This window comes from Pelodiscus sinensis, chromosome 29, assembly GCF_049634645.1.
Source record: "Pelodiscus sinensis isolate JC-2024 chromosome 29, ASM4963464v1, whole genome shotgun sequence".
Taxonomy (NCBI): domain Eukaryota; kingdom Metazoa; phylum Chordata; order Testudines; family Trionychidae; genus Pelodiscus; species Pelodiscus sinensis.
Window position 1 is genome coordinate 8,636,503 of NC_134739.1, and position 13,405 is coordinate 8,649,907.

General features: G+C 68.2%; 1 protein-coding gene across 3 annotated transcripts in view; it reads right to left on the bottom strand.

Moving 5' to 3' along the window:
• WNK4 (WNK lysine deficient protein kinase 4) overlaps positions 1 to 13,405 on the bottom strand; it is a 25,399-nt gene continuing 11,994 nt past the window's right edge. The window contains exons 2-20 of one of the 3 annotated variants that reach the window (XM_075911515.1): positions 12,506 to 12,678; positions 11,688 to 11,908; positions 11,354 to 11,511; positions 9,958 to 10,046; positions 9,463 to 9,682; positions 8,468 to 8,786; positions 8,028 to 8,167; positions 7,857 to 7,930; positions 7,509 to 7,650; positions 6,975 to 7,091; positions 6,721 to 6,894; positions 6,120 to 6,177; positions 5,703 to 5,858; positions 3,539 to 4,074; positions 3,019 to 3,115; positions 2,443 to 2,872; positions 2,018 to 2,220; positions 1,492 to 1,589; positions 1 to 1,180 (exon numbers count right to left, since the gene is read on the bottom strand). In XM_075911515.1, the coding sequence (XP_075767630.1) occupies positions 1,178 to 1,180; positions 1,492 to 1,589; positions 2,018 to 2,220; positions 2,443 to 2,872; positions 3,019 to 3,115; positions 3,539 to 4,074; positions 5,703 to 5,858; positions 6,120 to 6,177; positions 6,721 to 6,894; positions 6,975 to 7,091; positions 7,509 to 7,650; positions 7,857 to 7,930; positions 8,028 to 8,167; positions 8,468 to 8,786; positions 9,463 to 9,682; positions 9,958 to 10,046; positions 11,354 to 11,511; positions 11,688 to 11,908; positions 12,506 to 12,678 (3,408 nt within the window). In that variant the 3' untranslated portion in view covers positions 1 to 1,177. The other 2 variants (XM_075911516.1, XM_075911514.1) reach the window with 2 other exon arrangements.

The following is a 13,405-nucleotide window of genomic DNA, read 5'->3' on the forward strand; positions in this document are numbered from 1 at the left end:
TCCATTTGATCCATTTTATTCACAACTGCTGTACAGAGTCTCTACAACGCCCTTTACAACAAGGTCAGTGTGTGTCCTATTGAGGGCAAAGGCCATACTTCACACTGCAGCCATGCAGAGGGCCTGTCAGGGCCAGCGAGGAAGCCAAACGCTGAGGCTTCCTGCTGCTAAGGCCCAGCAAAGACAGACCAGACACCTGTTGGCCAAGGAGAAAGGTTTGGCCCAAGGGTGCAAATGCACTTGGCCCTATGCCACGGGTTTATGGTTCTGGGGTAAAGAGGCACTGAGAACACAGCCCCATCACAGGGTTGTTCCTCTTGCTGCCGTGGGGCTGGCAGCTCCAGGCGCAGAATAAAGCACAGAGGTGAGTTGCCATAATGGGGAGGAACAGAGTCCACCCCGTCTTTCCTACAGCCCAGGTCCTGGCTTCAAGCATGACTGAAGGGGCCTGGGAATAAGGCCAAGTCCTGTCCATCCAGGCAGAGCCAAAATCAGCCCCTTGGTCTGTCCGTGGTGTCACACACCAGTGGCACTTGCCCTGTTGCTGAAGGATTCCAGGAGTGCACCTGAAGTGTGAGAAGCTGAATGCAGAGGGGGCTCAGGGAAGGGCTGGGGCTCAGCAGGAGACATTCCTCCCTGACAGGACTAGGGGGCGCTCTGAAGCAAGGCTCCCTGTGGCTCTGTGTGTGTGTGTGTGGGGGGGGGGGGGGTTACCCTGTCACACCTGCTACTCCTCAGCCTCTTCTGCAGCCCCCAAACCTGCCCAGCTGCAGCCTGTGCAGGGGAGCGTGAGCCAGTCTGGCAGGACCCTCCCGCTGCCACCAACACAGGCTTCACCAAGGGCCTCGTGCAGGCAGGGCAGCGCAGAGCTTCCCCGGGGTTGCTGAGACAAAGCCAGGAGTCCTTGCTGGCCACATTGCAGGCATCCATAGTAGGCACCGTGCGGTCCAGTGCCTGGCTCCACAGGGATGGGGAGGGGCACACAAGGGCAGGAGTCTGTATTCCCAAGTAGCAGCCGCTGCCCCACAGGGCCAGTGCTGTCTTCACACATGGAGGCTCCCATGGGGTGGGGCACTTCCCAGTCAGCTCACAGCCGGGCCTCTCATCACTCCTCCGGGGCCGCAGGCAGCTGGGGTGTGGCTGAGGTAGTCCATGAAAATAGGTGCTGGAAGGCCGGTTACTGCAAAGAGAGAGCAGGAGAGGGGGTTGAGCTGGTGCTGGCTCCCAGCAAGGGGTGCTCATCCTGAAGGGCCTGTGGGCAGGAGCGACCCACTCACAGGTGTTCTCTGGGACTAAGCTGCATGCCTGACCCCACAGAGGAGAGCCTGGGCCATGCTGCTTTGGGGTGCTGCAGGGCCTCTACAGTACATGTTCAAGCACCAACTCTTCCGTGCCAGAGGCAACATGGCCCTGGGGAGCTGCCTGCTCATTGTGGTGGGACTCAACGGCCTAAGAGGTCCCCCAGCTTCCATGAGCACCCCCCACCCTCACCATTCGGCTGAGATCTCCGGCGAACGTCACCCCTCTGGTCGGCCGCTGCTCCTGCGAGCCGGTACTGCTGCCACTCAGCGAGTTCCTGCGCATGATCCCTGTGAGGAGCCAGACGGGGTGGGCAGCCAGGGGGCACTGGGTGCCATAAAGCACCCTCTGAGGTGCCCGCTGCACAGCCCAGCATGCTGCCCCGCTGGGGTGGGAGGACATCGGCTTGGCCATGCAACACGCGGGTTAATGTCACTTGCTCCAGGGCAGAGAGCTGAGGATCCCTCTGTGCAATCAGGGTGTGGCCCTCAGAGCGCCCCACAGCACATGCCCTAGGCACTACAGCCACATGATAGGAGGGGCCCTGGGCAGGAGGAGCGAGGATGGGGGAGGAAGCAGGGAGCTGCTGGTACCTGTGGGCTGCGAGAGGGCAGCAGGGAGGACAGGGCCGTGTGCGCACGCCTCAGCAGGCACCTGGGGCTGTGAGGACAGCGGGGTGGGAGGCAGATGACAGGGGACAGTGGGCAGCCACCGGTACCTGGGGGTTGCGAGAGCTCGAGGCGCTGCAGGCTGTTGCGGCGAGACGGGTTGAAGCCCCCCTTGGAGAGGCGTCGCTGGCGGCTGGAGAGCATGGCAGCTGGGGAGACGATGCCGGGGGGCGGCTGCTTCCCCATGCGGCAATACAGCTCCTCGATCTCCTTCTTCTGCACAGCCTGCAGCGTCTGCACTTCCGAGAGGTGCCTGGGGACAGAAGGGCTGTCAGGGCACAGGCTGGGTTCCAGCCCAGCTGCCCACAGGGAGGAGCCTGGGAAGACGGGGGAGGGGGCAGCCCCCCACCCCTGGCGTGTAGCCCCCTTGCCATGGGGCAGGGGGAGGAGCCTGCCTGCTCCCTGGAGCCAGGGGTGCTTGCCCAGGGCCCTGCTTGCTCCCGCACTGGAAAGGCCAGCACAGGCCCCCACTCACTTCTGGCGCAGGCTCTGCAGCTCCTCCCAGATCTCCTCGTCCTCGCTCTCTGTGTCGTCGCTGCTCAGGTAGGACATGCTGCGGGTGTAGCTCATCCACACCTGGCTCACCACTGCCTGCTGCGGGCTCTCAGCCCCGGCCGCCCCCACCCCCTCCTGGTCGCTCTCCGCCAGGGCCACCGGCGTCCCCTCCTCGGCCAGCAGCTCCTCCGGGTCCTGCACTGGGGTGTCAGGGACAGAGTCCGAGTCGTGGCTCGTGCTGCCCTCCGTGGAGGAGGAGCTGGACGTGGAGGGCTGCAAGGAGGCGCCGGCTGCCCCCTCCCAGAGCTCCGGGCTGCTCTGCTCACTGTCGCTCGGGCTCTGCTGTTGGCTGTTGGCTGGGTCCTTGGACGTGGTCACCTGGAACCGGCCCAGAATCTGGGGCTTGGTCTCTGGGAACAAATGAGGCAGGGTCTGAGCTCTGGGCATGGCTCTCCCTGCACTGGTGGCAGGCAGGTCCTCAGGCCTCTTGGCCTCGCCAGCCCTATCCCCACAGCTCAGCCAGCCCCAGGGAACCCCGCCCAGCCCAGGCCTTCACCTTCATTGATGGGGGACAGCCGGGCCTTGGCTGGGCCAGGGGCAGGCGATTCCGAGACGATCAGGTGGCTGCCGGGTTTCGGGGAGCTGGGTGATACCTAGGAGAAGAGCCGGAAGCCAGGTCAGGGAGCGTCGCCCGCCCCCCAGCAGCAGCGAGGCCAACTAATCCCCCAGAGCAGATGGGCCGGGGATTGAGCTGCTGCGTCTTGGCTCAGGCCCAAGCCCCCGGATTAGCAGGCTGCTCCAGGCCTCGCTCCGAGCCAGCAGCACTGTCTCAGCCCGGGGTAGCGGCTCGTCCCCCCGGCCCCAGGGTTGCGGTAACTAGTCCCAGCAGGACCTGAGCGCTGGGTCCCTTCCCAGCAGCCTTAGAGCCGGGGTCGCACCTCACCTGGGGGCACGTCCTGGCTGTGCCCCCTCCCCCGTTCCAGGGCCTACCCAGCGCCCCCCATACCCCCACACCAGCCTAACTCCTCCTGGCAGCTCTCACTGCTGGGCCCACGCTCCTCCTGGGGGGTGCTTACCGAGCTGCTGGCCAGCACCCCAGCAGCAGGCGCTCTCTCTGACGACAGCAGGCTCCCCCTGGTGCCGCCCCTTCCGAGGCTCTGAGGGGCAGGAGCTGGCTCCCAGGCGGGGGTGCTGTGGGGGTCCTGAGTCCCATTGCAGCACGGCGCTGGCTCCAGGAGGCCCGTGGGGTCAGGCGAGGTGAAGTGCGCCGGCCCCAGGTACAGGGCCTGCGGGCGAGGTATCGGCGCAGGGGCCTGGGGCCCGCCCGGCGGGGCAGCAGCCACGGTGACGGTCGGCAGCAGCGTGTGGGCCATGCTCATCATTGCCAGGGAGAACATCTCAGCCAGCGAGATCAAGGGGGAGGTGACAGGAGACCAGGGGGGCGTAGCAGGCGTGCTCAGTCCGGCCCCGGGCGGCGTGGTGGGCAGCAGGGAGCCCCCAGCCTGGGGCCCAGCAGTCTGTGGGAACGACGGGGACGTGGGCAGCCGGTACGGGACCAGGCTGGGCGCCATCGAGAAGGAGGGCCAGCTCCATGCGGCTGTGCTGGGGGAGCCTGCGGGGGAGAAAAGAGTGAGCACGGCCTGGCAGGAAAGGGTTAAGCATGTCCCCATCCAAAACTGGGCACCACCCCCTCTGAGCCCCTCTCCTAGCTAGGGTCCCCACGTCCCTGCCCCCACACCCAGCTTCACTGGCTGCTCCCTTGAGGGCAGTGGGGCCGACAGCCACTGTGGGCCGGGGGGCAGGTCCTAGGGATGTTCAATATCCGTGAATTGAACAGTCGAGAAACCTCATGAATTCTTATTGGTTACTTGATTATTCGATAGTCCCCGGTGCGGGGCCGGCAGCCAGTGCGCTCCAGCCCCACTCCCGAGGAGCCCCCTGCCACCCCGCACTGCTGCCTCTGTGGAGTGCCAGGAGGGAGCCGATCTGTGAGGGGAGCCGTTTAAAAAAAAATCAGCTCCCCTCGCAAACTGGCTGCCTGTCACCCTGCGCTGTTGCCTCTGATCCAGAGGCAGGACCGCGGGACAGGAGCAGCCCCTTCCTAGGGCGGGAGGGGAGGGGGGGCTGAGCTCCCAGACCCAGTGCGAGCCGGAACTGAGCCGGGGTGCCTGCCCACCTGGCTCCTAATACACTTGAAATGCAGAGCCGCAGCAGGGGTAGGTCCCGGACCCGGTGCGAGCCAGGGACTGAGGCAGGCTGCCTGCCCGCCTGGCTCCTAATACACTTGAAATGCAGAGCCGCAGCAGGGGTAGGTTCCAGACCCGGTGCGAGCTGGGGACTGAGGCAGGCTGCCTGCCTGCATGGCTCCTAATACACTTGAAATGCAGAGCCGCAGCAGGGGTAGGTTCCAGACCCGGTGCGAGCCGGGGACTGAGGCAGGCTGCCTGCCTGCGTGGCTCCTAATACACTTGAAATGCAGAGCCGCAGCAGGGGTAGGTCCCAGACCCGGTGCGAGCCGGGGACTGAGGCAGGCTGCCTGCCTGCATGGCTCCTAATACACTTGAAATGCAGAGCCGCAGCAGGGGTAGGTTCCAGACCCGGTGCGAGCCGGGGACTGAGGCAGGCTGCCTGCCTGCATGGCTCCTAATACACTTGAAATGCAGAGCCGCAGCAGGGGTAGGTCCCAGACCCGGTGCGAGCTGGGGACTGAGGCAGGCTGCCTGCCTGCGTGGCTCCTAATACACTTGAAATGCAGAGCCGCAGCAGGGGTAGGTCCCGGACCCGGTGCGAGCCGGGGACTGAGGCAGGCTGCTAAAACTTTTACTGGCCAAGGGGGGAGTCTATAGCGTGTAGTCCACAGCATTAACGGAAGAGCTAATGGGACTAGACCATTCCATCCCTAGCAGGTACGGGGGCGAGGGGGAGGAGCAGCTGTGCACTTCCAGGAGCTTTGGGTGCAAGGGGTAGGGCTGAGGGCCATCAGTCCTCAGTGCTGCCCAAAGCACGGTGCTGAGCCTTCAGGGACCCGGGGCCCTGGCCGCCACAGCACCAGGCCCCTTTGAAACGCCAGGCCCTGGTGGAACTGTCCTCCCCCCATCGGTGGGTCTGCCGGGGCGGGGGCAGCAGCAAAGGTGTTCCAGCCCCCGGCTGCCAGCTCGGGAGGGTGCCAGGCGCCTCTCTGCCCAGCAGGGCCACGACCGGGCCTGGGGAAGGCGGGGAGGCCGGTGCCCCAGTCAGTACCTGGCATTGCTACTGGGAGTAGAGGCTGCAGCCCCCCAGGCTGGGCCACCGGCGGGGTGTCTGCGAGGCTGAAGAGGTCGCTGTCGGAGGGGGAGCTGCCGAGCGAGGGCTGCACTGGAGACAGCTCCGACTGGCCAGGGCTGCTGCCGCCCAGGTCTGGGACAGAGACGGGGAGTCAGTTCCGGCACCGCGCAGCCCCCATGCCCCCGAGCAGCAGCCCCTCCCACTTGTGCAGCTGCCGGGCAGGGGTGGCACAGACCTGTCCCTGCAGCGGGACATAGTGACTGGTGCCCGGGCTGCAGGCCCCCAGCCGGCACAGGAGCTGCCCTATCGCTTCCATTACAAGCCAGCGGGCAGCGCGGGGCTGCCTGGCCGGAGCAGGGGTCCCAGCGGGAAGCGGAGGTGGCAGGCACGTACCGCTGAGCGAGGACGACGACGAGACGGAGCGGGAGAGTTCCTGCAGCTGCAGCTCTGCCTGCCGACGAGAGACAGGGCCTGTCACGGGCAGGGCTGGGACCCCTCGGCAGAGCCCCAGGAGCTAGGGGGGCTCTCTGGAGCGACCCACGGGCAGAGGTCACGCCCTGGGAATCCGCACACGTGCCAGAGGGGCATGAGGACTCAGCAGCAGCTGAAGGGAGGGGCCAGCCTGAGGAAAGCCAGTGCCCCAGAGGGACCCAGCCGCTTCAGCCAGGGCTTGCCCAAGGCCTGGCCGCCTGCTGGGCGCTCCCCTTGCTCAGGGCGCGGCCGGCGGGGCCCACCCATGCACCATCCGGGTGACGGTCAGTCAGCCTTCGGGAAACCAGCCAGCAGCTCAGTGCAGAGCAGCTCCCTGCAGGCAGGCGGGTTCTGGCTCTCGCACAGGCAGGGTGCTCACCGGGGGCACTGGGGCACAGGGAGGGGAACTCACCTGGGGGGCCGGGGCACGGAGGATGTTGCTCACCGGGGGGCCGGGGCACGGGGGATGTTGCTCACCGGGGGGCCGGGGCACGGGGGATGTTGCTCACCAGGGGACACTCACCGGGAACCCGTTGGCGGCGGCCATGGGCGACAGGCTCTCAGGCTCTGGGCTGCCAGCCGCCCCGGCGGCCCCCTGCCCATCCTTGCGCAGCAGGGTCTCCACACGCTGGATGATGTCCCGGATGCGATGGATGAAGCCGTCCTGCTCCGACCGGAGGATGAACTCATTACTGACCTGCAGGGCACAGCAGGCAGGTCAGGGCTGGGTGCCGGCACCCCCAGCCCTGCCAAGCCCTGCCGGGCCCTGGCGCTCACCATGACCGCCGCGATCTCCTCAGGGTTGTCCCCGTCCAGGTCGAACTTGAAGGTCACCATCTTGTTGTTGTAGGTCTGCAGCTGGCACTCCACCACCCGGTCGCTCTTGTCCGAGATCTGCGGGGCAGGGGCAGCTACAGGCAGCTGCGGGAGACCCCCCGCCCGCCATGCCACCCACCCTCACTGGGTGCCAGGGACTGTGCAATCCTCAGGGAGAGGCCGGCGCTTGGCTCAGCCCTGCTCCTCTGCCTGAGGATGACGAGCTTGGGGGGGGGGGGGGCCACACCCCCCCAATGGGAATGTGAGGGGCCAATGAGGGCTTCTCTTCCCACATGCCCACACAGGGGCAGGAGGGCTGGAGCAGCAGCTGCCGCGCCCACATGAGGCCAGGAGAAGGTAGGAAACAGGGAGAGCAGGGCCAGGAGCACCCCCCAGGCTCCCCACCCCTGCCTTCCTGACCCCCCGCCACACCTCCGGCAGGCCCCGTGGCCCCCTCCCCAATCCCAGCCCAGGCGGGTGCCCCGTGGCGCATACGTTGGTGATGCGCAGCCTCGACCGGGCGCGGCGCCGCAGCAGCTTCCCCGAGGCCCGCTTGGCCGGCAGCTTGGCGTTCCGCTCGCTGGCCGAGAGCCCCTCGCAGCCGTCGCTCAGGCCGGACGCCACGTCGGACGCGTAGCTGGGGGGCGGGCCCCGGGCCCAGGCAGCAGCCCGGCACGGAGGCGAGAGTTACAAATGGCCGCCCACGCGTGCCCCAGGCTCCCCCCTGCCCCATAACCCACCCACAGGCCCGTATCTCCGTGGCCAGCCCCAGCCATCGCCTCCTGAGCAGGGCAGTGGGGGGCTGGGGGCACCGCCCCCCGGCGGAGCAGGCCCCAGACGTACCTGTCCACCGGGGAAGAGAACTCGCTGGCCGGGGCGGACGGCAGGCGCTCGGAGGGCAGGCTCACCGCGATGCTCTGCCAGGGAGAGGCCAGAGTGAGGGGCATGGCGGGGCCCCAGCAACCCCCCAAGGGGAACGCCAGGTGCCCCCCGGCAGCGCCAGGCTCCACTCACCACTGGGAAGCAGCTCTCCGACTGGGCAGCTAGGGGGCTGCAGGGGTCCCCGCTGGAGAAGGTGCCCGAGTGGCGGTGGGACAGGTCTGGAGAGTCCACGAACCCAGAGGAGCTCAGGTATCCATCTGTCTCGCAGTCAGCTGGGAGCAGAGAGCAGGGTGAGCAGCCGGCCTCACAGGACTCTGCCCACCCGGGAAGGCCGGGGCAGACTACCCCCCTGACGGCTTTGCACTCGCCCCCACCCGCCCATCAGGAGCTGCAGGTTCTGGATCCCATCCCCAGGAGAGGACCAGGAGCAGCTGCCTCTGCCCTGACATGCTCCAGGCCAGCTGCAGATGCCAATGAGAAGGGATGTCCCCCAGGGAGATGCTGGCCAACGCCAGCCATGCCAGCACCAGCCACCACCCTTGTGGCCCCGGCACCGGGCGCTGCCTGCGTACAGGTGGTGGAGGAGTAGCTGGTGTGCCGGTACAGGAAGTGCTGGTGCTGATCGACTTCGGGTTCCTCGGGCTCCGGGGGGAAGGCAGAGTCCCCGGAGCCAGGCGTGGCCGGCGAGGGCTGCGCGCTGCTGAGTCCTGGGGGCCCTTTCAGCTCCTCCATCAGGTGCAGGAGCCCCGGCTGCTTCTCCTGCTCCTGGCGCTGCAGCTCGTCCTGCGCCCGCTTCATCTTCTCCCGCTTGCGCTTGATGGTGGCCACACGGTCCCGCACTGCCTTGGCCACCAGCTTGTAGTCCGCCTCGCACACGAAGCCCAGGGTCACCTGCGGAGGGAAAGGGGGGGGCACATCAGGCCTTGCCCTGGCCCCGCCTGGCAGGGCACCCAGGGAGGCAGTGAGATAGACACTGGGGAGATCAGGGCACCAAAGGAGTGTGTGGCAGCGTGTAGAACAGAAGAGGGTTTGTTGCTTCTCCAGGATACAGCGCCGCATAGGCGTCATGTGGACATAAGGAGTCAGGGGCTGGCAGCCCTAGACCCCTTGGGGTGGGGTCCACAGGCCCCCGAACCCTCAGTACTCAGCTTAGTCTCCTCTCCTCGTTTTCCCCAGTCATGACTGCCCAGCCCCAGGTGGCCGTCTCTGCCTCCCTTCCTTTGTCTCCCCCCTGGGAAGAGCCTTGTTATCTGGGACTAGGTGTCGGGACCCAATACACGTGGCTGAGTCAGTGGGAATCACAGCGCAGGAGAACCCCGGGTTACAGAGCAGACGGCCCCCCCACTACAGGCAAGGGGAGGGGGATCGCTGTCCCCCGCATGAGGCAGCAGCACCCACTACAGGCAGGGGAGGAAAAGCCCTGGCCAGCAGCAAGCCAGCAGCACTGATCCGAGTGGCTCCCCCGCCAGAGGGCCAGGGAGCCGGAGGAACAGGGCTGGCCCAGATCACGGTCTCCCCCACTCCCAGGCGGGTGCAGAGCCGCGCCCCTGCCGCCGCGGGCACTTACCATCTCCTGGGCCACCTGCTCGGCCACGTCCTTGTGCAGCTCGAAGAGGAACTCGATGGCGTTGTTGTCCTTGTACTTCCCGTGCAGCTTCTTGGTGTCGTCCATGCGCAGCCAGAGCTTGAGGCCGGACTTGACCCCGTCGTCCTCCTCGGCCAGCTCCACGTGCACCCCCGTGTCCTCCTGGAAGAAGGCGTGCTCCAGCAGGTCCTGGATGGTGTACCTGGAGGACAGGCCGGGGTCAGCGGGCACCCGCACAGCCGGGGGCCTGGCCCAGTTCCCGGCATCCCAAGGGACAGAGCCAGCACTGGGGTGCCCTAGCTCATCCGCTAGCCCAACCCTGCCGGCCCCCTCTGCCCCAGAGACCCCCAACGCCCCAGCCCCGTCCCACACAATCCCAAGGGTCCCCAGCCCCCTAGCCCTGCCCCGCCCCAGGGGCCACCAAAGCACCGGGATCTGCCCACCCCGTGGCCCCAGCCCCTGCCCCGCAGCTCCCACCTCTCCGCCTTGTTCATGCGGATGCAGCCCTCAATGATTTCCTTTAGCTCTGGCACCTTCACCTTGTAGAAGCTGTTGGGTTTCATGCCCTGCAGGGAGACACCCCGAGAGTCAGGCAGGTCCCTGGCCAGGCCGCGCCCGGGCAGCTCAGCGACACCCTCGGCGCTTCAGCCCCGGCAGTGCTGGGAGCGAACATCCCTGACCGGCCCCGTGACGTCTGGGGCTGCCCCCTCTGCCTCCTGGGACCCGATTCTCAGAGCCCACAAGCTAAGCATGGAAGGGACCACACAGGGCCGGGAGGAAACACCCCCAGCTGGGGACAGAGGCCCCAATTGAGGCAGGGGAGAGCCAGCTGCAGCCCAGGCATGGGCTCAGTGAGCAAAGCCACCCAGCACCAGGCAGAGCCCCGTGCAGGCCAGCACCCCCGGCCATCTCCCTCCCTGGCCTGAGCAAGGGGACAGAGCAGCCCCGCGGCGCGGGGGGTTGGAGCAAACCGGCACCGCGCTGGATCTGGCTGGCTCAGGCTCGTTAAGCCCACGAGTTGGCCCAGGGCAGCAGGTTCACAAACAGCTTCCTGGTTCTGCTCCATTAACACCGGGGGCTGCGGCTCCCAGGCCCCGGCACGCCAGGGAGCGGCACGTGGGCAGCCACGCGGCCTCCGCCAGACAGAAACCCGCCGCGGGCAGCAGGGCAGGGGCAGCTGGGAGGCACCGCTAAGGGGGACGGGTCCAGCCTGCAAGGGAATCCAGGGGAAGCCCAGAGCAGCCCCCCTCTTTTGTCCCTAGCCCCACCTCTCAGCCCAGGAGATGGACGAGAGACCCAAGAGCTCAGCCGTGGCATTAACACCCAGCCTGGGGCGAGTTCTGCCTCCGGGCCGGAGCCTGCAGCTGCTCCCCGAGCTCCAGCAGCAGCCTCAGGAAATCTCAGCGAAGGCCAGGCTGGGGTTGTACAGTGCTGGAGCAGCCCTGGGGGAAGGGGTGCCCCACGCAGTGGCCTGGAGGGGGGGGGGGGTGCCCCACGCAGTGGCCTGGGGGGGGGGCGTCCCACGCAGCGGCCTGGAGGGGGGGGGGGCGTCCCACGCAGCGGCCTGGAGGGGGGGGGGGCGTCCCACGCAGCGGCCTGGAGGGGGGGGGGCGTCCCACGCAGCGGCCTGGGGGGGGGGGGGGCGTCCCACGCAGCGGCCTGGGGGGGGGGGGGGGCGTCCCACGCAGCGGCCTGGAGGGGGGGGGGGGCGTCCCACGCAGCGGCCTGGAGGGGGGGGGGGGGCGTCCCACGCAGCGGCCTGGAGGGGGGGGGCGTCCCACGCAGCGGCCTGGGGGGGGGGGGGGGCGTCCTGCGCAGGGGTAGTGCCAGCAGCAGAAGGGGGAACCCCACGTCCGGGCGCACAGGCACTCACCGAGGTGACCTTGCGGTAGATCTGGGCGGCGTTCTGGCACTCCGAGTAGGGGTACTCCGAGGTGGCCATCTCCAGCATGCACATGCCGAAGGCGTACACGTCCACCGCCTCGTCGTACTTCTCCTCGTACATCTCGGGGGCCATGAACTCCGGGGTGCCTTGACGGTGCAGGGGGCACGGCTCAGCGCCAAGCTGCCCGACACCAGCCTCCCCCAGGACTCCCATCTCAGCCTGGAGTCAGGCTAGTGGGGCCCACCCCCCCGGACCACGTGCTGCCCAGAGACCCCGCTCTGCCAGCCTCCCCGCCCCGGCCACCCCCCCAGCCCCCCGGTACCTATGACGCTCTTGGCGAAGGAGGCCCGCTTGAGCGTGGCCAGGCCCAGGTCTCCGATCTTGACGGAGCCGGTGGGGCCGGTGATGAAGATGTTGTCGCACTTGAGGTCGCGGTGGATGATGGGGGGCGAGCGCGTGTGCAGGAAGTGCAGCCCCTTGAGGATCTGCCGGCTCCAGCGCTGCAGCACCTTCAGCTTCATCTCCTTGAAGCGCTTCAAGTAGCTGCAGGGGCCACACGGGGGATGTGAGGAGGTGACTCCAGCTGCCCCCCCCCCCCACGCACAGAGCCCCGGGGGAGAGGCCAGAGCCCAGGCATGGATCTGTCCCCAGAGCCTGGCTGCCCATTAGCCCCTTTGCTGCGAAGGGGAACCCTCTCTAGGGCTGCTGGAAAGGTGGGGGGGGGGGGAGAAGGGAGAAAGAGCCCAGTAGCGCCTGCTGGAAACGGGGGGAGGAGAGTCCAGCAGCGCCTGCTGGAAACTGGGGGGGGAGGAGGGAATTAGGAGGGGTAAGGCGGGGGGGAGGGTTCCCTAGCGGAGGCCCTAGCCAGTGCCACCTAAGCAGCAGGTCCCAGGGCAGGCTGTGGGGTTCCCCCCCACAGCTCCCACCAGCTCACAGGCTGCAGCCCAGCCTGGCTGAGAGCAGTGTGAGTTCTGCCCGGGAGCGGCCCAGGCAGACTTGGATCACACTGTGCCGCCCCTCCCCTGCAAGCCACGGAGATCCCTGCCCCCCGCCGGCCCCGGTGTCTCCTCTCTGCCTGCCACAGCCACCCCCCCCCCGCCCAAACCCAGCTCCCCGCCCCGCCAGCCCAGCCCCGCTCACGTTTTCAGGGTACCCGAGGTCATGAGCTCGGTGACCAGCACGATGCAGATCTGGCCTCTGATGGCCGACTTCCAGGAGTCGTAGAAGCGGACGATGTTGGGATGCTGCAGGCCCTTCAGCATCTCCACCTCCTCGCTGAAGCGCTGCCGCTCGGCCTTCGACAGCTTCCGCGTCTGCAGGACACCCGCAGGCGAGGGGGGAGTGGTCACCAGGAGGTGCCCTCAGGCACCAGGGTGATGGACAATGGATGGTCCTGCCTTGAACCCCCTTCGTTCCCTCCTGCCCCGGGCCACACAGCGCGCGCCCCTCTGCTCTCCCCTCTACCCCCCGGCCACACAGCGCGCGCCCCTCTGCTCTCCCCCCCGGCCACACAGCGCGCGCCCCTCTGCTCTCCCCCCTACGCCCCGGCCACACAGCGCGCGCCCCTCTGCTCTCCCCCCTCCCCCCCGCCACACAGCGCGCGCCCCTCTGCTCTCCCCCCTCCCCCCCGGCCACACAGCGCGCGCCCCTCTGCTCTCCCCCCTCCCCCCCCGGCCACACAGCGCGCGCCCCTCTGCTCTCCCCCCTCCCCCCCCGGCCACACAGCGCGCGCCCCTCTGCTCTCCCCCCTCCCCCCCCGGCCACACAGCGCGCGCCCCTCTGCTCTCCCCCCTCCCCCCCCGGCCACACAGCGCGCGCCCCTCTGCTCTCCCCCCTCCCCCCCCGGCCACACAGCGCGCGCCCCTCTGCTCTCCCCCCTCCCCCCCCGGCCACACAGCGCGCGCCCCTCTGCTCTCCCCCCTCCCCCCCCGGCCACACAGCGCGCGCCCCTCTGCTCTCCCCCCTCCCCCCCCGGCCACACAGCGCGCGCCCCTCTGCTCTCCCCCCTCCCCCCCCGGCCACACAGCGCGCGCCCCTCTG